This window comes from Electrophorus electricus, chromosome 8, assembly GCF_041902795.1.
Source record: "Electrophorus electricus isolate QZ-2024a chromosome 8, ASM4190279v1, whole genome shotgun sequence".
Taxonomy (NCBI): domain Eukaryota; kingdom Metazoa; phylum Chordata; class Actinopteri; order Gymnotiformes; family Gymnotidae; genus Electrophorus; species Electrophorus electricus.
In genome coordinates this window covers 27430001-27452140 of record NC_137504.1, presented here as the reverse complement: position 1 = coordinate 27452140, position 22140 = coordinate 27430001, and the positions used below count along the sequence as shown (strand labels likewise).

Sequence of the window (22140 nt, the reverse complement as noted above, 5' to 3'; positions counted from 1 at the left end):
AGCTGCTCGATCTCTTTCTAATGAATGCATGACAGAGAAACATGTAAACAGGTGGCCAGTTTGTCAGGGCACCATGCAGATGAAAAATTTTAGGGTCTGTACACCAAACAGTCCACATTCGAGTGTAGAATTCCAGAATGTGTGTAAAGACAGTAAACTTGGCACTGGGCCACTAATTGTCAGGTCTATTGCTAACTGTTGGGTCTGCGATTACCAGTCAAATCTATGAACTAAAAATCCTTATTACATAGTAAATATCATACTGCTGTAAATAATTGTAGATATTTGACAAATGTAGCATGTTTTCTAACACCAGTACATTTATACATACATAAGCTATTATGACAAAACTTTACAAATATATAATTTAATGCAAATCTACTTAAATGCATTACATTACAGAATCTATGCATTACAGTACAGATTCTATGCTTTACATTACATATATACAGTGAATTCAGAGAGTATTCAGACCCTTTTACCTGTGGTACATTTAATAGTGTTGTGCATTTATTTTTAATGGATGTAATTACTATTATTAGTCATCAATCTACACTTACTCAAATGCCCAATACACAGTGCTTCAAGTAAAGGGGTCAGAATAGTTTTGAGTCCACTGTAAGCAAGGCAGACAAAAAAGGTATTTTATGCTTACATATGTAGTTGTACAAAAATCACCTTGTACATTGCTGGCATCTAGTGGTAATATCCTACACTGCAAGATTGGAACAGAGACCATGCAGTACCTTCAGTTCAGAGTTACGATGTTGGAGCCTGCTGGCCTTGCTGTTAAGCTCATTGACATAGATAAAGTTAGCAAAGTTCTCCTCCTCATTATCCACAAGTGTCCTGGAAATCTGGTGTAGGTCACTCTCGCCCATCAGCTCCACGATGCGCTGGTGCACAGCTTGGTATGTCTCCGGACTCTCGTCCTCCATTAGTTCCTGTCGGGCATGTTCAACCTCTGAACCAGTAAGAAAGAAGTAACAAAAAAAATTGCCAAGTGTCACCAGAAGCCTCACTTTTCAGATAAAACAATAAAAGATTTCAGATAACGGGCTCCTACTTTTCTGTATGGATCAATCCTTCTTAACAGCGAGCTGCCTTTTGTGAGTTTTCTGCAGCATAAAATTGCGTAGTTTGGTGTTGTGGTCACTGATGCATCTGAGCCTTTCCATCGCTTCTCTCCGTGCTCTTTCCTCCATATCACAGTCCTCACTTTGGTCATGAACAGCCAGCATCCGCATCAGAACTTCTGACCTGCACCACACACGCGCGTGCACACACACACACACACACACACACACACACACACACACACACACACACACAATAATAATAAGAGTGAAAAAAATAAATAATATATTTTTTAAATGACCTCAAGATACAAAACTAACAAACTATATGATCACAGATCATCTAGAGGACTGACTCCCCTGCCTTTTCGCTCACCTCTGATCATATGCAATGACTGACTTCTCCACCAGAGCCTCCATCACACGTTGCTGTTTTTGCAGCTCCCTATCGAGTCGCTGGTACATGCTTGTCATTGTCGCCCTCTGCTGGCGCAGGTGGTCAATGTCATTGCGTATCTCTTGGCTCTTAGACACCAGCTTGTCGAACCGCCTGGTGGCCTATAGGATCCGAGAGGATAATAATAAACATTTGCTGGTGTAGTTGATGTTTTCTTGCCCCCGGGCTCTTGCTATGGAATGACTGGTTTATCTGATTCTAGTAGTTAATTAATCTGAGGAGTGAGTGTATCTCATGGGAGTTAAGAAGTGTTTTTTAAGCCCCAGATGGTGCACATTTTTGCTTGTCTGAGCTCATATTCTTAATTGACAGTGTACTGTTAGATGGAAGAGAGGTCAAATGTGGGCCATCCTTGTGTCCCTGTGGACTGGCTGGAAAACAATGCAGAGGTAAATGAATTCTACAGCTGCTTCTAAAACACATTTAATAACCCCAAACACATCTCTATAGCTGTCAAAGCAAAATCTCAGGTTTTCATCTCTCTCTCTCTCTCTCTCTCTATTTTTCTCATATCAACAGAACCAGGTGGACACGATCCTTCAGGATGTGGGTGCGCTTTTGTTCTGTCCCAGGCCTTTTGAGAGTATCGATGTAGCTTTCCTTGTGCCTCTTCTTCTCCATGATCCTGTCCTCCAATTCCTTTATCTGTAGCAACACAACACTGAGCTAAAAATGGCAGCAAATGAACTGCTATTAATACATTCACCACTGCAAGCAATGAGAAGGATCTGCACTGGTGCCTACTCTGAATTAATCCCTAACACTCAAACATCTGAAAACACTATGTGGCAACTCTTGTACTTTCTAAACTGCAGAGCTCCAAAGATTACTTTGGAGACTGTGGAAACAGGGGAGTAACTTTACTTCAGTAGGCCTATACAACATAAAAAGAGAAACAAGAGAATATAAAACTTTAATGAATTGTTTTTCTACTTAAGTTATGTGTAATAAGGTAGACCACTGCAGAACAACTTTAAGCACCTTTTCTGTTACTATGTTTAACATTATTAACTACTGGGGCAGTGGTAGCTCAGTGGTTAAAGTACTCTTGTAATCAGACTTGTAAACAGAAGGTTGCCAGTTTAAGCTCCACCACTGCCAAGTTGCCAGTTGTTGGGCCCCTGAGCAAAACCCTTGACCCGCAATTGCTCAAGATGTATTCAGTCACAACTGTAAATCGCTTTGAATAAAAAGCGTATAAGGGTCGTTAATTTAACATTATCTCTGAATGTTGATTATACAGTGTTGGTATCTACTTGCAGTTCTGAAACGCCTGTTTCGAAAACAAAACCACCTTGGAACGCCTATGACGCCGAAATGGAATTATGCTATTATGACAACAAAGCTGCGAATCTGTTCTATAGTCGAATACCATTAGTCTGCTATTTGAAAATCCCTTGCGCCTGTAAGGTTTCCCAATAAAACCATATACCTCGGTATTGCCAATAGGGTTAAAATATTAGAACTACACCAGTGCAGACTACTTGTACGCACGTTTATTCTCTGTTTGATAAAGTACGACATAAATTAACCAATATAATGTATTTCTTTGCAAATTTATAATTGTACATTAATTTGTTTGTTCTTTTCCCGTTGTTACAGGCTGCTACTACTTATTAGACTTTTAAAGCTTTATTTAGGCTTTATTGCCATCCTGCTTCGCATTACATTGAAAGAGACCTGACATTTTAAAATTGTAAAAAGTCTAGGAACTGCACTCTTTAAGAGTTTAGTTAATTCCTTCTCTACGTCACGGTTGAAGCAGGTTATGATCTGTATTTCCCTCAGTACTCCGCCCCACTGTTTCAACACACCACTACTCTACAGGGTATTCTTCCGCCACCCACCCGGTATTTGTAGGCAAGCACAGACAGTTAACTTACTACTGCTTAGGAAAAGGTGATAGCGCGAGAATAGACTATTATTAATATAAATACAATTATAAACAATTTCAGTGGTCTTAGAACTTGTTCTTTAAGGTGTACTTTAATTTAACGAGTCGTTAATTGGCGTTTTAGGTGAATTGTAGTAAATCTTTTTTTTGTTTTGTTATTAAGGCATGGCCGACATCGACAAGCTCAACATAGACAGCATCATTCAGCGACTCCTGGAAGGTGAGATTAAGAAATAAGATCAGACTGTCTGCTTCTATAGAGCGACACTATTATATGGATTTCCGCCGTCTTCTGCTGACAAGGGCCTTGGCGTGAATCAAACTCGACTGTTGGCTAGATAAGCATTAGCATGGTAGCTCTGCCCGTTTTCTCTACTTGATATTTAGCTAGCTAGCTAGAAAGGGAACCTAGCGATAAAGTTTCCTGGCTGCCTTTATGGTTACTGTTTTGTGAACGCGTGTGGGTCTTCAGATGGCACTGAAAATTTTGATAAGGGAAGTGTCATTTACTAGCAAGCTATCTCCACACAATAGTTTTAGCTATCTGATCAACAACTGGTTAAATCGTTTTTGAAAATGACCAGTTATTGACCTCGTATGGTTGGCGCTTTTTGGCAGAGGTTCTGGTTCAAAGCATTTCAGATTTAGATTTACATTTAGCTGATTAGGAGGCTAGCTGGAGAACTTGCTTAGCCTAGCTAGCGTTAGCTAACTTGGCTAGAAATAGCATGCTTGCTAATTAGCTAGTTAACCTATACATATGACGGACCTTGATCTGATTTTGCTAAATTGGTAAACCTGGCTAGCTAACGCTAGTTAGCTATCTGCTAGCTGACGGTACTCTCAGGATGGCTAGATAGCATCACTGATATATTTGCTAAGGCTTTCTATTGTTTTTAGATATACGGCGCTGGTGAGAAGTTATGAATGTCAGTTGTTTTTGTACAAGTATTGTAGGGAATAGTTCTAGCTAAGATATATAGCGTTAGCTCGTAAGTTAGTTCCTTTGGCATTTTTTTGTTTGGTGGAAAGACCTACTTTTTCATTCAGATGGCCCTTGTTAAGCTTCTCCCCACAAGTGAGGGAATCTCACAGAAACGAAAGCTGTTGGGTAAGGGCTGACCAGTAGCCACAGTGGTGAGTTGCTCAACGGCCATTTCTCGTCGAGCCTTACCCTGTTATCCCTGGTATATTAGGTAGCTGGGAGCCTGAGTTGGATTTTAATATGGTTCTACACGAAAGAGAGATGAACCCTGTCTCAACGGGATTGCTGGAACTTGATAGTGGCAATCAGGACCGGGGTTGCTGAACTGCGACCCAGACTCCAAGGATCCTAACCTAGCTGAGATTTAGATTCAGATTGTCAGCATTATTAAAAGCTTTCAGTCATACATAAATCACTCATAACCTGGCTTTTAGTTCCTAGAATCTTGTTTAATTTTTTTAAAGTTTTTTTTTTTATATTGCAAATAGTATCACTACCATAAGCTGAACACTGAACACTTCAATTTAAAGGAATATCATTTGTTTCTTTTATTACAGTTTAAGGTTTACAGAATCATGTAAAAACACTGGATGTGATGGATAGGAGGTGTCGGTGGGTAGATTTCCAAACAGTATTGTTTTCATGCCTTAACAAGTCACTTAAGAAAATTTCCTGTTTGCATGCACTGTACTTTTGAACAGTGCCAGTATTTCGTATTTGTTATTTGAGGGCCTTTCATCTCTCTAGAAGGTGGCTAAGAGGTTGGGTCAAATCAGCTCCTGGAGGGCAGTAACTAGCTCACCTGGTCAAACAGGTTTAGCAATGTACTAGTAAACCAAGGTCATAGGTTCATTTCCCAGCAACACATGTACCTTCATACTTCTAATTATGTAAATTGCTTTGGATAGGATGACTATATATCTCTTCATCCTACTCATGGGATTCTTTTGATAGTTTCAGTCTTTCATACTCCATCCTCCCTGTTCTCAGACAAACCATTCAACAGTTTCACTGAGCTCTTGTCAGTTAAAAACTCCAATATGTTGGAAGATAAAACAAGACACTCTTCATTTTCTGTGTGTATGATGTGCTTTAGTATGTTATTTTCTGGTTTAATTCTGTGAAATGTAACTGGTAAAAACGTTTGACTGGGACGTTTACAAGTTTTTCATGATTTCTCCATTTGTTGGCAGTGTGCCTTCAGGACGTGTTTTTACACTGAGACTGCACTGCGGAGGCAGTGGAGGCAGCAGGTTTTCCTTGAAGTCCCGTGTGTGTGTGTGTGTGTGTGTGTGTGTGTGTATATAGCATCAAACAGTACAGCCCTTGACCCTGCCAGCTTCTTTATGACTGCATTATGGCCCTCACTGAAACTGGGCCAAGAATGGGCTAGTAAATCTTATCTCCTACTTCACTATTAACACAGGCTGTTTCTTTGGCAAGCTCTTTTATTATATAAGTGTTCTCATGCCTGTTGGAGTTCAGAAGGTCCACAGAGCGGGAAACTGTGTGTGGAAGTGCCAGGATCTACACTTCACTTACTTGGCCTTGTGTGCATGAGTGTGTTGTTGAAATCAAAGAAGAAACGATAACAGCTGAAGCTGTTTTACTGGAGACCTGCATATGCAAAAAGTGAAACACTGTTATGCAGTGGCATTCCAGTGGAGAGACTCACTCTTGCATCTTATACTGGCACAACAGCAGGGCCTAAGGAAGCTCCTCCACTCTGCAGTGTAACTCAGGGCAGCTGCAGGAATGTTTTAGCTATGCGTTTGTTGGTGGGTGACTCGGCAGCTGCAGGAACGTTTTGGGCCTGTGTTTGTTGGTGGGTGACTCAGGGCAGCTGCAGAAATGTTTAGGGCCTACGTTTGTGGGTGACTTAGCGCAGCTGCAGGAACGTTTTGGAATCTATATCTTGAGACTGATGGCACGTTCGAGGTCAGAGCAGTGCTTATTCATGTCCACTAGTAGAGTTCATCCAAATTAGAAACACCCTATTAGCATATTCCTATACAAATGAATAGGAAAAAAATCTTTTTGCCAATTTACTGCAAGATTTGGAATAGATGTCTTCTAGCCTGAGACTCTTTTCTAAAAAGAGATTGGAATTTATTGCTACAGCTTGACTGAAGCCCCACAAACTCTTCACTATGCAAAACTTTCAAAATGGGGAAGATGTGTAAATGTTAAATAGATAAGATAAAGATTGTCATCATGCAGAGCTTGAGTTACATAAGACAGAGCTAGATTAAGTACAAAGACATGCAACGATCAAAGTGCACTGACAACCTTTGAGTGTTTCATTTGCCGAGAACCTCCAAGTCTTTAACCACTCCATTTTTTGTTGTTGTTTGTTTAGTCTTCTAATGAACGTGTGTGTGTGCACTGGATTCCACCACCTACACTGTAGATGTCCCCGTGATCTGAGCATGAGTTTAAGTGTGTGTGGGTGGCCTTTTTCTTTGGCTGACTTCACTGTAATTAATGCAAATAATTAAACACTCAGAGGCAGGCAGTGCACTTTTGCTTGCGTTTAACAGTATTGAAATGAGCTTGTTCACATTTATGCTGTTCTACATGAATATGCACGAGGAAGCCTTGGTCCAGTCGGCTTTATCTAGCAGTCTCGGCCAGACTGGGCACTAGAGACCTGCAGCCAATCACCATGCAGATCAATCTGACACTGCATTTTGTCCTCATAACATAGAGCTGTGAATTGTGAGCTACTTAGTCATCCCTTCTTGTTGCAGTGTTTATATGTGGGGATATATTTATTGTGTGCGTGTGCGCGTGCGTGCGTGCATTCTCATGCTTGTGTGTAGCTGACTCACAGTGCCCACTGGCAGGTTTTGGAAAGCACAAGTTACAGTGAAGCTCTCCTAATTTGGGTGGCAACGGTGTTGCTGAGCACAGTGCAATATGATGATGCAAATCCAATGTGTGCAGAACATACCGGAAGGGTGTTGTGTTTTTTATTTTTTTTAGTTGCTACACTTTATTTCTTAAAACCAGGAAACAGATGATGTCATCTTGAGATTCTGCCCTAGATACAGGGGGCTTTTACTTTTATTAACCCCTTCCTTTGGTATAGGATATGTTCTCTCTCTCTCTCAGGCTACTTTTCACTGCTAGAACTTTGTGACGCTTTAGTGACGTTAGGCTCTTTCTTTCTTTCTTTTATTATTTTTTTTTTAAAATGCTTTCACAGATGGTGAAAGTGAATGTGATGAGTTTGAAATTAGCTGGTTCACTCCCATGATGAGCCCTGATTGTGCAGGTGTGGGTTCAGGCTCCCTATATGAGCTGTTACCTGAATGAGATGTTTCAGCACACTGAATTGATTGGTCACCTTTAAGGAGTCCTTTACTGCAGGTTTAGGATTAGGGTTTGTGCAATATATAGTTTAATTGCTGTTGCACTGTGGGCATTTACTGTCCTGATTTTACAGGGAGAAAGGGAGAATGATGATTAAAATTGTAGCCAAGCTAGTACAGTACACAAGGTTTTCAGAAAAACGTTTCATACAGAGGTCCTTCATCAACTAAGTAAACAAAGTTGCTGAGCAAGCGTATTTAGCCAGACTCTACATCATCAACATATGTATTAGGTAGTAAAAATTGCAGTGTATTATATATTTCCTTGAACTATACACCTCGGTGTGAGATCAGCCAGGATTTGTGTTTTAATGGTTGGAGCTAGCTGATTCTGGCTGAGTGGATGGAGACTTGTGGAAAGAACAGTATGAAAGGTCCAGCAGTGTTGGGGGAGAGATTGGACTCAGAGCAGGACACAGGGAAAAGAGAGATGTAATATCCCACTAGGCTTTCTATGCAGTTACCATTCATTTCATTAATAGCAATTATGTAACTGTAGTTACACTGAACAAGAACTTTATTTTCTCTCCCTTTGTGTCAGTAGGAATCATCATACTTTTGTGTTTTTTCCCTTTGCAGTGAGAGGATCAAAGCCTGGTAAGAATGTTCAACTGCAGGAGAATGAGATTCGTGGCCTGTGTCTGAAATCCCGCGAGATCTTCCTCAGCCAGCCCATCCTGCTAGAGCTAGAGGCCCCACTAAAGATCTGTGGTGAGTAAAACAGACTACTGCCTCAGCCCCATCTGCTAAACTTTATCAATGATGCTTTAAACTATCAGTGGTTGAGAGAACCAGCCAGTTGTCGATCAAGGTTGAAGGTACAATCTACCAGCTTTGCCAATGTGCTCTTGTGAGCTCCCTTAACATCTGCTTTCCAGTCTCCTTTTGACTGTTCCGTGGTCTTGACTGATCCTGGCTTTCCATTTGCTGCTCTGAGACTCTGGAAAGGTTTATGGTCTGACCTTAGACAAGCATTGACATGTTTTTAAATAGAAGCTTAGTGTGTGTATGCATGCATGTAGTATTGATAGATGACTGTGTGTGGTAGAAATAAAATCTACTTACCTAGTCTGACATCTTAATGTCCAGGCCGGCTCTCCTCTTTGTAGGTGACATCCACGGGCAGTACTACGACCTGCTGCGGCTGTTTGAGTATGGTGGCTACCCTCCCGAGAGTAACTACCTGTTCCTGGGGGACTACGTGGACCGAGGGAAACAGTCCCTGGAGACCATCTGTCTTCTGCTTGCCTACAAGATCAAATACCCTGAGAACTTCTTCCTGCTCCGTGGCAACCATGAATGCGCCTCCATCAACCGCATCTATGGCTTCTATGATGAGTGTGAGTATACAGGCAGTAGTGATGGCCACAGAAGTCATTATGTAATGGGTTGTTGGGATAGGATGATAAATCTTATTGACAAGACAAATTTAATTATTTATTACATTAATTCATAAAAAAATATGGTCTTAATATCAAAAAGCAGTTCAAATATATTTGATGTTCTAGTGAGTTATTTATGCTCTGGGAGAACTTATTTCTTTGAGACTTTGCAACCTTGCAAGCTCTTTGGGACTTGTTTTGAATGTGCTGACTAATAGGAAATTTTCAGTGCCAGTATTCAGCTTGTAACAGACCGTGTCAAATCATGGGCCATATATTGCTGAGAATGTTTGTTTGTTTTAAAGTGCTGCATGGCTCTGCTGATCTCTGATCATCTGCTGCATTGCTTAGCAATAGTGAAGAGGGCCTATGCTTACTTTCACCTCCATTAGAAATCTGACCAACTGTGTAAACATGGAAACTGAGCTAAGGACACCTCTGTGGACAGCTGGACTGATCTCTACCCAGCTGAATAGGGCTTTTACAGGGTGTGCTTCTATAATATACACACACAATCATAAAAAGCCCCATGAACCTTTTTAAACAGATGAATGTACAGTCTGTCCGAGCATATTGTACCCACTAATCCTGCCTGAGGGCTATGTATTAGATTAGTGAGTATGGAATACCCTATCTTGAGGACTGTGCAAGAATATTGTTATTACTAATCCTGCCTGAAAACTGTATGAACGTATAATGTCTCCACTAATCCTGCTTGCGAACTCTGAGACTATACTGTGTCCACTAGTATGTCCTGTGTATGAGAGTATACTGTACGCACTAATCCTGCCTGAGAACAGTACTGCAAACCATGATGGTTTATGTAATCTGCCAAATGGTACAGATCTCCTTGTCAAGTCCAGTATGAATGTGCGCATTAAAGGATTTACGAGGAGTCAAATTATGGCATAGTCGTTAGACAATTTTCAGAAATGACAGTATGTAAGAGATAACAGACTGTATGTGTCAGAGTGGTTAACCAGCCTGAAAGATTTACATCTGACCCTGGGGAAGCATTGCTCTGTTATTGCGCTTTGCTGCGTGCGTGCGTGTCTGAGAGCAAGTGAAAGCACAGGAGAGAGGAGTACCACCAAGGTGATGTGGGAGTTGAGGTGTATTTTTAGAGTGCGGTCCTGTCTCTGTAGAGAAAGCTTCCCTCTGCACCACTCCACCTACATGATGGAGAAACACTCACACTCATTCAGTCTGTTAACGTTTGTCCTGATTACATGAATGATGCAAGGGTCAATGTTTCCAGGTCGAAGGCGCTACAACATTAAGCTGTGGAAGACCTTCACCGACTGTTTCAACTGCCTCCCCATCGCCGCCATCGTGGACGAGAAGATCTTCTGTTGCCATGGAGGTGGGCGTGGCTACCAGCCAACACCACTGTGTGTGTGTGTGTGTGTGTGTGTGTGTGTGTGTGTGTGTGTGTGTGTGTGTGTGTGTGTGTGTGTGTGTGTGTGTTTAGGGGTGCTGTAATTGCAATTGTTATATGAATAATCTGAGCATGGCGCTGTATAACAAACACAGCTTAAGAAGAAAATGTATACAGTCATGATGGTGTTGGAAGGCTAAATTTTCATAGATAGTTATTAGATTTTCAGACTGATTCATAAAAATAAATCGGTTTCTGTTTCCAAGAAACTGTACTGCAGTGATTTATTTTTATACACAACACTGTATTTAATGGTAAATCTCAGTACATTTCAGAGAAAGGCCGTGCGATGGAGGCCGTCACTGACCTGCCTTGGCCCCTGCTCTGTCCCTCCCTCATCTCTCTAGGTCTGTCCCCAGACCTGCAGTCTATGGAGCAGATTCGGCGTATCATGCGGCCCACAGACGTGCCAGACCAGGGTCTGCTGTGTGACCTGCTGTGGTCCGACCCTGATAAGGACGTGCTGGGCTGGGGCGAGAATGACCGTGGCGTCTCCTTCACCTTCGGTGCAGAGGTGGTGGCAAAGTTCCTGCACAAGCATGACCTGGACCTCATCTGTAGAGCACACCAGGTGAGGCTCTGCCCTCTACCTTGCCTGTTTCCCACTGGCCAGGACTTCCGGTGGTGGGTAGGACTGGATGTTAATCTGTTTGCTCAGGATGGGTTATAATCTGCACAGCATTAAGAGAGCTGTGCTGTGTCATTTCTCCAATCGCACACCTTCACGAGCACATAGGCAACATAGCCAGTACAGAGTAGAACATAGGCTGTTGGCACATGCTTGCCTGCTGTGACGTAAACATTGCAGCCTGTGACCTTCTTATCATACCACCCATCCCAGTTGGTATGAGACTCTGTTTTATGAGGGGGCAGTAGAACTCTTTAATTATCCTCACATTTTATGTTTCCCATCAGTGAGTGTCCCCCCCCCCCCCCCAAATGCTTTGAGCAAACATTAACCCAGTGCTCTCTCGGTGAATTGTGGACATTAACCCAGTCTCCTGTCAGTGGATCTGGGACATTAAGAGAGACGTTAGTTTATACTGAGCTTAGCCAGCCTACCAAAACAGCCTGACCAAAAACCAAATGGTTCAGAAATCAGTTCAACAGAAGCACATTATCTGGTCTGATACAATCGGATATCTCTTATTCATGGGATGGTGCTTAATTATGCAGCATGTTAGTCTGGTTGTGTGCATGCAGGCTTTCTCCTGAGCATCTTGCGGTCACCCGTGAGCTCATATCTGTTTGTTTCTTTCTCTACTCCAGGTGTGAGCTCATAACTGTCTTGTCTCTCTGTGCTATAGGTGGTAGAGGATGGTTATGAGTTCTTTGCCAAGCGGCAGCTGGTGACACTCTTCTCGGCGCCGAACTACTGCGGCGAGTTTGACAATGCGGGTGCCATGATGAGCGTGGACGAGACTCTCATGTGCTCTTTTCAGGTACAGGGTGTTATAAGATATAAGCTGCACATGTGTATACAGGTGTGATGGGGCAGGGGTGGGAGGACATATTAACACAAAATTTAGGAGTGTAATTCTTATAGTGCATGAGAATTAGCAGTATTTCATATGGAATTTACTAGATGTGTTGTCTGTCTTTGCTATAATCTACTTGTATATATCTGGTTATGTCTTGTATATATCTTGTAGTGTTTCTTTTTTTTATAAAAGATTAATACCATGCTTCATAATTATTCATCAGTGTCCTTAATCACTCTCATAAGTTAATACATAATTCTCATGTATATTCAAATAATAAATATCACAATCTTTAACTTCTAACTAAAGAAAGGGCTATTTAATTTTTCATTCTGAAGGCTTTAATAAATGTGATTTCTTTTAGATATTGGCAATAACTAGAATTGAATATCAAGACGGAAAACTTGGTGAAAATAAATGAGACATTTATTAACAAACTACTAAGACACAAACAATAGCATCATTAATCAGTAAATTTAGTGTATACAAGCTAAATGGCTATTTAGTGTGTGTGTGGTGAGAAAGGGAAGAAGTGTGAGTGAAATCATGTAGATATGTGCGTGCTTGCAAAACCCTATATGCGTGATATAAGGATGTGGAGTTTTATTGTATTGGCTCTCCTATGGGGAAACCAAGAAAATAAAATGGCAATAAGTGTGATCATTTGAATAACGTGGCTGTATGTTAAGCTTAGCTGCTCTTGTTCTTGCATGACGACAGAATAAAGGACAATGTCGCTGAATTTGAAATGTGTAGCACGGTTAGGCTTAGTTTTTAGCCTTGTATAAAGCACAAATAATACTGAGGTATGAAATTTGTATATTCTTTTGTGGGTGAAATATGATATTGTCCAGGTTCACTGGGAGTTGTTCTGTTGAAGTCCAGGAACGGGAGCTTTTGTCCGCAGTTTCACAAGGACTCTGTTGGCTTTTTCAGGCTATGTAACCACGTTTGCAGGCTTGCTGAGAGAAATTGGGTGAATCTGTTGCCATGGTAACACTGATCAACTGTTAGCGCAGATGAATTAAATTGGACTAAAAAAAATTTTAAAACGCTGTTTACTATTAAGTTGTCTGTGCGATGCAGATGAAGAAACCTCCCTTTTGAGGTCTACCTTTGGCTGAAGGGAAAAACCAGAGATTAGCTTTGCTGGGCAAGAGCTACTGAGCACACCCCCTTTTCCTCTTGGACAGAAGATTGCTTTGTGCATCTCTGACAGTGATGCCACCTGCTGGTGTGTACCCACATGGTGCCTACAATCTTGTTAAACAGAGTTGCACCGATCAGCCATAACCACTGGCACAGAATCAGTTTGTTAGACTGATCGGGCAGTCACATTTGCACTTGTGCACCCCACAAGAGTGACACTGGCACACAGCCACACGTGAACAGCACAGTGGCTGCGTTAGGCATATATGTTGACACTAAAATAATGGGCCTTGATTTGTCTGTTACTTGTGGCACTTGTCATTTGGAAAAGAAAAAAATACTGCTTTTCATTTTCTTTGGAGGTTTGTGAAAAGGTTCGTCCTTACATCTCGACATATAAATGACACTTTCGTTGTCATTTTTGTCATTTATGATTCCTAGAAAGAAAACCGGGATCGGCCAGTCACGCGTTAAAAGTTGGAACTGGCCAAATAAAATTGCAGCCAGTGCATCTCTAGTATGTGTGTCTATGAGGAAATCCTGTGGAATCTCGTGTGTATACATGAGGTTGAGATACTCTGACCATCCTCACGCTGCCCTTTCTTACTGTTCCTCACAGATCCTGAAACCAGCAGAGAAGAAGAAGCCTAACTCAAGTCGCCCGGTGACTCCACCCCGCAACATGGTGACCAAGCAGAAGAAATGAGGCGATGTGGCCAGTGCCTTGGCCGCCATTTTGGACTCGTCTTTTTTTTTTCCCGGCTGCCGCAATATCTGGCACAAGTGTCGCACGGACTCAGTTAAAACTGTTCAGTTTTCCTTGTTTTAGATTTATTATTTTTTGGTAATTTTTTTTCTCTTCTTTTCTCCGTTTTGTTCTTCTACATGGCGACTGAGGAGAAGCATGGAGTGTAGGGACAGGGCGCATTCATTCTGTCCATTTTGGTTTTTTTGGGTTGTTTCTTTTTGTTTTTCAAAACTAAAATGGATTTTGGGGGGGTTTTATGTGTTGTGTGGAGTTTTGTTTTTGTTTTTTAAATGGAAGCCTTCAGTACTTTTAGGATGCCAATTTCAGTTTTCCCATTTCATTAGTCGGTGACGACTCTGCACCAGGTAACACAGGGAAGATCTTAAGCAGGGGTGGGACTGCCCCTCCACACAGCTGCTGTGGTGCAGGCCTTTGGCTTTTTTCTTGCTCCCCAGGTACCCGTTTAAACCACTGTGAAACAATAAGATGTAAAACGTATTCACTTTAATATGAAGCACCGCCGCTCTAGCTTTGCCTACCTTTTTGTTCAGCAAATGTGCCAGATCTGCGCTGTGCTTCCCAACAGCTCATTTCCTTATAATGGTTTTGTCCCCCTTTTTTTTTTTTTTTTTTTTTTTTTTTTTTTTTTTTTCTTGAACGAGGACAGAGACCCCATGATTGTACCCTCCATGAATTTATCGGTCTGTAGCAGTGTATGAAAGGATGTATGCAGAGCTGTGTGTGTGCGCGCGTGCGTGTGTTTATTGAAACGGATTATATCAAGATATACTTCAAAATTCAGTGCTATCTTAGCTCTGTAGATCTCAGTACTGTTTTGTTTTTTTAACAGGATGCCTATTTTTACTTTTTTCTTCTTGACCTGAGACTTCAGTCGTTTTGGCTCCAGAAGCTTTTGTATCGGATATGAGCATGTGAATATATAAGTTTCTCATGAGGACTTTTTTGTTGCATGCATCTAGGTGTAGCCACGTAGGGTATAGACAGGACGTTGACTCTGCCGCAGGATATGCACTTTCACAGCATGTCTCCAGATAATGTAGCGCAACATCAGGTATATCCATGACTTCAACTTCTGCCTTTGCATTCTAATCTTTCCTCCTCTTGTCATCCAAACCCACTGTATATAGTTTTGTTTAGTCTTGGCAATAACTTACAATTTTCCACGTTATAAAGAATTGTAATACTTGCTAAATAAATTTAAGTGGGATGGGGAGGGTTGGGAAAATGATCTCCACTTTGTGTTTTAATTATCTAGAAACATCTCAGGGATGAGCCTGTTCACCCCTTCTCTTCATCCTGCTAGTTCTCTTATTTGATTGTTACTTTGCTTGTGCAGCTGAATTTGAACTGGAGTTAAGAGGCAATTTTAACTGGGAGAACCTCTTCATAGATAAAGCACACCATCTAATGGTACTCTGTACCATACTTGCAGGTTAAAATGGTCATGAGCAGGAGCAGTAAACTGTATTTTGTGAATTAGAGGATGCATCAAATACATTTACATTGCTTTATTTCTTATATAAACAAATACATTCTGTAATACAATAAAAAAAATGATTGCAAGGATTTGATTCAAAAAACAGATCTGTGCAAATCAGGTACAACTCTTAGACCCCAATCATAATGGGCTCAATGGATTTGTACTCTTAAAACTTGGAACTGAAACATTTGCCATCACACGAGTAAAGTCTGTGAGAACCTGGGCAGTCATTCAACTCTGAGCTCCTTTATTAAAGCCAGAAGCACATACACCCATTAGTTCCAGCAAAGCCAGCTGACCAAGTGAACTGTTAAATTCAGCAATCACCCCCTTTACTGTTCTATTCATTGCAGGATGTGCTACCTGCTTTAGTAAATCAAGCCCTCTCCTCTTGTTTGAGCTGGTTATAATCTGGAAGCAAGTTGTCCCACAGGCCACTAGTGAAATCATGATGAGGACTTGGTTCAGAAAACAGACCACTGTTTGCCCATGTCATATTGTATCTGTGACTGCACCCTAGCTTGTTTGTTATGTGAGATCATGGAATACACCTGTAACAGTACAAACAATAGTTTGTTCCAATTTACTCTTCTGTTTTTAACAGCATACAGGAAACAATAGAAATTTTAATGTTTTTTGTGGACAACCTGCACTTCTGATTTTGCCATCTAACCATCAGGACTTTTGTCCCTAAAAAGGAAAAACATCCCACAAACAACTTCAGTGTAAACAGAAATATTTGTGAATGCAGCATCTATGTAGTGGAAGCTCCCGTGTGGGAGGTCTCTGTGGAAGGCAGTGTGGTGACCTGGTCCAGCACAGAGAACGTGCAGGAGGAGGCATGCTTCTGGGTTTGTGGGATTTGTGTGCATGAAGAGAGCCAGGACATGTGCATATGAACAGCTCACAGAAAGGTGAATTATCCTTCCCTTCTGCTCCATGACTTGTATCATTAGTTTATCAGACCTGGAGAAACTACACATCACAGATAGTGCAGGGAGATATAGGGGGAGGGAGGGGGGGGGGGGAAGAGCTAACACACACTTTAATTAACAAGCACTTCCTGACCCAGTTCATAAAAGGCTGGTTAATTACCTGATGGGTCGGGAACAGGAAAAATGCTAAAATAGGCAATGGAAGGAAATGCCAGGATCAGGACCCAAAACAAAGTACAAGGACTAAAGAGCAAACAAAGGGCTCTGTCGGTGTCTGTGCACAAAACATCATAATGGACATACATGTTTGATTAAAATGTAAAAAATAGAATGTGAATGGTTGCTTATGACTGACAGTATATTGCACATTTAAGTGTAAAATTGGTGAAAAACATACCTCAACAGTTAATCTCCTGGGCTATAATCAAGGTTATTCACTTAGAATTTACCATATACACCAACTACAGTGCTCTACATTCTAAATCAGAAAATTGTGTCTTCTACAATCATGTAGTTTTGAACTGAGGAGAAAGACATGGAAGTTTGACTAGTGTGTTAAGCAGAGGCCTTACAGTGAAAGCATTTCCAGTGTTAATTCTAATATTTAGAATTCTAATTCTGAAGGACTTCAAGATAGTGGCTTCTGTTCAAACCAAGCATTTGATGTCTAACTGAATTGCATAAAATCTAAGATGAAGTCAACACTAATGTGGGCAGCAAGGGGTTACCTGCTTATTGCTAAGATCCATCAACTTGCAGAGCTGCTCCTTAATGCCCATTTATTCCTACTTCAACGGCACTCCATCAAACGTATGGACTTATTGCTTTTCTGAACATTATGTAGGTTATTTTGTATTGCATATGCATACATGCGTAGAAATCACATTGAACTCCTTTCAACTTTTGAAATTACTCATTACTTGTAATTAGATTACTGGTTAATTATGCAGTTTTGTACAGACGTGTGCATTTCACAAATGTAACTATTATAAGAGTAAATGGAGCACTGCTGTAAGAGATTTGTGCTCAGCAGCTTCTGCTACAGCCACATAAGATAGCTGCAGCTTTGGCATTAGTCGTCATCCACCTGATTGGCCAGAGTCCAGCACAAGATTGTGATTTCCCCACCAAACACACTGCTAAACCTGATAATGAACAGACAAGCTGAATCAGGGGTGTTGGAGCAGGGAAGCAGCCAACCGATGCTGGAATCATCTCACAAGCCAAGCAGGCCACTACTGACATTAAGCTTTTTTATGTTTTGTGGTTAATTACCTATACCATAGCTGTCACATTGAGATGATCTGGGTTTAACTGGCTCTGCTTAATCCTGTCTCAGGTTTTCTATAAAATCTCAGTGAGAAAGAACTGTGCTGTGTGGCATGATGTAAGCTGTTATGATGCTCTTGTATGTTATACATTTAAAGATGTTATACAGTTAAATAACATATAGACTGTGTGTGAATGCAGTTCACAAACTACTTTTGACTTGTTCATGCACACAAATTACTCTCTGTTTCGGGAGGAGAGAGTTCAGTACAGATGAGACCACCAAGCACAATTCAGACCTGCTTCCCCACAGTGACTGGCTAGACAGCTTCTAGTTAATATGGCTACTGCCGTCGCCATGTCCAAAACATCAGCATTACGGTGTGTGTGCATCTTGAAAGAAAAATTCCAAAATGTTAAGAGTTGGAAAAATGGCGACAATGCATTGTGTGTGATAGATTTCTTGACTTATCAAAAAAAAAAAAATCACAAAACTAAGTCTGAAAGAGTTTGCAACTAAATGCTGTAAAACAAGATAGTTTACTATTTGATAACTGAAATACTGGACAAAGTGTGAGAGTTTCAGTAATGCCCATACAGGTTCTCTCTGACGTCTTCAAAAATGCATTTTAAAAATGTTTTCATTAGTGATGGCTGAGATATCCTCCTTACATCATCTCCCATCAACACAAGTGCTCCAGCCAATCAATTTACAGCATGGGCATTTGACAAGTACACGCCCTGAAGGACTGACAGTTTTCACTGGATATAAGGTCCTGAGGGATTGGACAACAATGGCACTCCAATGCAACTGGTCATTTTTGGCTTACTTGAGTCTCCTCATTGGTCGGATATTGGACACACCATCTCTGAGAGAGCTCTGACATGGTCACCGTGTTCACCAGATTCTGGCAGTGTTTTTCAAAGTGACAGTGGAGGGCTCTCGCCATCAAACGACCTCTTGGGATTGTATGTACATGATTAAGTCTTACTGAACACATCAGCCAGAACTGTGTGTGGGTGTGCATCAGAGGGAGGTCTCGTTGGTATGTGGTCGTGATGTCTCCTCCTCCAGCAGGGCAATACGCTGCTTCAACATATGAACCTGAGTCTCGTGTCTCTCCACCATGGCCATCATCTGGGACTCGAGCTTCTTCAGCTTATTCTGATGTTTCTTCTTGGCCTTCTCATACGCTGCCACCAGGTTACTGACAACATAGGCAGGCGCGCGCACGCACACACACACACACACACAAAATGAAGCACCATCTCTGATTGGCTGTTCCTGAGTTTGTTATGCTTTGCTTGTTTTTTTCCCTCCTAAAATGTCCTCAAAATCAAACAAGGCGTCTTAAGCAAAACCTTTGTCCAATATTTGATTCCAAATAGTTTAGTGCCCCTGCTAGTGATAGCAGTAGCCTGTATGTACCAAAGTAAAGACACAAGCTACAGGTAACAACTAGAATCTTTTTTTGCTCTGTCACCTGTCACCTTTCTGTAAAGTTGCTCACTCACAAAGAGAGAGCACTTTACTAATCACAGCTCAGCCTCACACATGAAGACAGACACACACCCATTCATTACCATCAGCCTGCTAATCAAAAAACAGGGACATGTTACCTAAAGGCTACTCATCATTATAAACACTCAGCCATGCTGGTGACACAAACACTAAAAAATGTGTGCGTGTATTTCACACACATATATGCACGCACCATCCAGATGGGAGCACCGCTTCACTGCATGACTGGATCCAAAATTTACTAGAAGGCAGCTTTAAGTGGGCATAATGTATACACACACACACACACACACACACACACACACACACCAATAGAGGGCACACTAAATGCTGAGCAGGAATGATGGGTCAAAATCAACTAACCAATGGCATTTTCAGTATGGACACTTGCGTTCCAAAAACACTCATTGATCTCCAATATCCTGTATGGTTTAAGTGATATCACCATGGAAGATTCTAGGAGAGATTAGCACCGAGTTTCATAAAGCAGTTTATTGTGTCCTGTGTAATATGTATGCTCTACACCTGTGAATGTGTTTTCTAGTCTACATCACAAATCTAAAATGCTTACATAACAGAATCATGCCCATCATGCAATAAATCATTCATACTTCAGCCAATGCAGCACAAATCATTCATGCTTAAAGGGCAACACCAATGAAACAAAAAAAAAAAATTAACAAAACTAGAAAGTGGTAGTTTACCATGTACTCTTTTGATCATTTATAACCGTACACAACAGAAATGTCTCCTGGCTATTAAATCTCTGAAGCCTCTGGATTGTGTTGTTAGGTTAGACATGACCAAGATGCAAGGCTTAAACCCACCAAGCCCACCCACAGTACATAGTAGCCTAGTAGCCACTATTACTGTAATACAGTTTTACAGGTATATTATAGAACAAATTTAAAATCTACAGCTGGTAGTAGAGGTGGTCAGGCAGCCGTGGGCTGTCCTGTGGGGGGGAGGTGGGAATGGTCAGTCCTGTGTTACCTGTTGGCTCGTTTCAGGTCGTTGACGAACTCGGCGGACTGCTGGTGGCGCACCTCACTACTCTTGGTTAGCCTCTCGAGAGCGGCAACCAGCTCCTGGACTCTGCCTTTTAACCTTTTCTCCCTAACATACGCACAGCGAAAAAGAACAGTGGATGGATGTCCAGCCACAGGGCTTCATGTACACACGTGCAAGGAAACAACACATACACAAACAGACCTTGTTCAATAGCATCACACTGTCAACCACAAAAATTTATGTTTTTTGTCCAATTAGGAACATATAATGAAGAGTGTGTGAGGGTGAAGGGAATGAGTCAGGAAGTCTGTAAGTAATTTTCTTATTACAGACTCACGCAGCATACTATTGAGGAGCAGGGTCAAGTTTAATTAAATACATTTGAAGACGTACGTGTGTGTGTGTGTGTGTGTGTGTGTGTGTGTGTGTGTGTTTTCGTACCTCCGAAGAGCGTTAGTGAGTTCTGCTGCCAGGTCACTGTCGTTGAGGTTCCTGAGCTCTGATGCATTACTGGCTGCAGAGTCAGTCGAGTCCTGTGGAAATCAGCCAATCATCAGGACCAGAGCCAAATACTCACCCTAGCTGGCCAGCCAATCATCAGGACCTGGCAAACCCTGACACCAACATTCCAGCCATTGGCCAACCATTCATGATGACCAGAGCCAAACACTCAAACCAATGAATCATTCAATCATCAGGATCACTGCCACTGTCTCAGCCCAATGAGTCAAACATCAGGACCAGGGTCAAACACTGAATCCAGTGGGCTAGCCAGTCATCAAGACCAAAGCCACTCACTCACCGGGACTGTCCAGCTGATCTTTAGGAAGCGAGCAAAACCCTTAGCCCTCTTTGGCCCTGGGACAGGACCCAATGGAAAATGATGACACTCCATTAAGACATTTAAGAAATGTCACTCTTATTTCACAATTTACCACAGCCCCCTGTTCTCTTTAAACACCACTTGTGAAGACTGCCCAAATGGTGTCTATATAGTCTATCCTGGCCTCAGTAAAATTCACTCTTTGGGTTGTTGATTATGTATGCTAAATTACCACTGCTCTCATTAGATGCTTCACTGTGGGGCAGGATGGACATAGAGCGATGGTGGCAAGCTCTGCATAAAGTGATGTCACATAAAGCAGCAAATTCAAACAGCTAGCAGGGTCACATGTCATTTATAAAAAGGCATTTACACCATCACACACTTAACCTTCTGCTATTTCCTGCCTGGTAGATACAACAAGTTACACATATGTGAACCGGTGAGGAAACTTCGGTTTTATTTTTATGTCACGTCTCTGTAGCTAGGTGGAATGGATGCAGAAGACTGTATAATTTCTTTGCACTGTGCAATCTGTGACATTTTATTATTCTTTTGCATTAAAGCAATGACAAAGAACCCAAATATTTTCCTTAAAAATAAGAACACAAATGTGATTAATATTTACATATTACAATTGAAATTTACAATTTGCATTAATCAGATGAAGTTAAAAGTTCATCCTCAAAACAATAACCCCAAAATGTATTGATGATCCCATGCAACACCCACTGGGGAACCACAAGAGGGCAGATGTCACACACGTCCCTGGTTTAAAGGGGCAGAGAGTAAAGCAAGTTTAGGTCATGAAGCCCTTTATTCATTTGCTCAACTGTGAGAAGGCTGATTGTTCCACTGCACTGTAGGTAAATGCAGAAACCTCTCCAGGGATTTCATCCCAGCAGAGGAAATATAAACGCAGACAATTTTATAAGAGAGAGGGAGCGAGAGAAAGGGGGAGAGAAGGAGAGCGAATGTCAGCGGCTGAGAGAAAAAAAAAAAAGAGAGACGAGAAGAGAATTCACACACACATACACACCCACCCCCCCATCAGGGAAATACTTAAAAACACTTGGTTAGCAGTACCAGGTTGAG

General features: G+C 41.5%; 2 protein-coding genes across 8 annotated transcripts in view; one reads left to right on the top strand and one right to left on the bottom strand.

The window, feature by feature from the left end:
• Window positions 1–3347: 3347 nt before the first annotated feature.
• Window positions 3348–15715, top strand: ppp1cc (protein phosphatase 1, catalytic subunit, gamma isozyme). Of its 2 annotated transcripts, none has more exons than XM_027020061.3 (8): window positions 3348–3432; window positions 3591–3647; window positions 8366–8497; window positions 8896–9126; window positions 10427–10531; window positions 10954–11177; window positions 11914–12048; window positions 13856–15715. In XM_027020061.3, the coding sequence occupies exons 2-8, from the start codon at window positions 3593–3595 to the stop codon at window positions 13940–13942; spliced, it is 969 nt and encodes a 322-aa protein (XP_026875862.1). In that variant the 5' UTR covers window positions 3348–3432; window positions 3591–3592; the 3' UTR covers window positions 13943–15715. The 2 variants fall into 2 exon arrangements, with proteins under 2 accessions (XP_026875862.1, XP_081576177.1); XM_081720051.1 differs by having other exon boundaries at window positions 3375–3393.
• mcc (MCC regulator of WNT signaling pathway) overlaps window positions 15499–22140 on the bottom strand; it is a 59308-nt gene continuing 52666 nt past the window's right edge. For 5 of the 6 annotated variants that reach the window (XM_035527523.2, XM_035527524.2, XM_081720049.1 and 2 more), the window contains 3 exons: window positions 20664–20755; window positions 20205–20327; window positions 15499–18897 (listed from right to left, as the gene is read on the bottom strand). In XM_035527523.2, the coding sequence (XP_035383416.2) occupies window positions 18717–18897; window positions 20205–20327; window positions 20664–20755 (396 nt within the window). In that variant the 3' untranslated portion in view covers window positions 15499–18716. Of the gene's footprint in view, window positions 18898–20204; window positions 20328–20663; window positions 20756–22140 lie in introns of those variants that run through there. The other variant, XR_014125093.1, reaches the window with a different exon arrangement.

Excerpts from the sequence above, each read along its gene's own strand:
- ppp1cc (XM_027020061.3), top strand. The coding sequence starts at position 3,593 with ATGGCCGACATCGACAAGCTCAACATAGACAGCATCATTCAGCGACTC. Across the intron at positions 10,532-10,953 it reads GATCTTCTGTTGCCATGGAG|GTCTGTCCCCAGACCTGCAG; the intron begins GTGGGCGTGGCT and ends TCATCTCTCTAG. Across the intron at positions 12,049-13,855 it reads CTCTCATGTGCTCTTTTCAG|ATCCTGAAACCAGCAGAGAA; the intron begins GTACAGGGTGTT and ends TGTTCCTCACAG.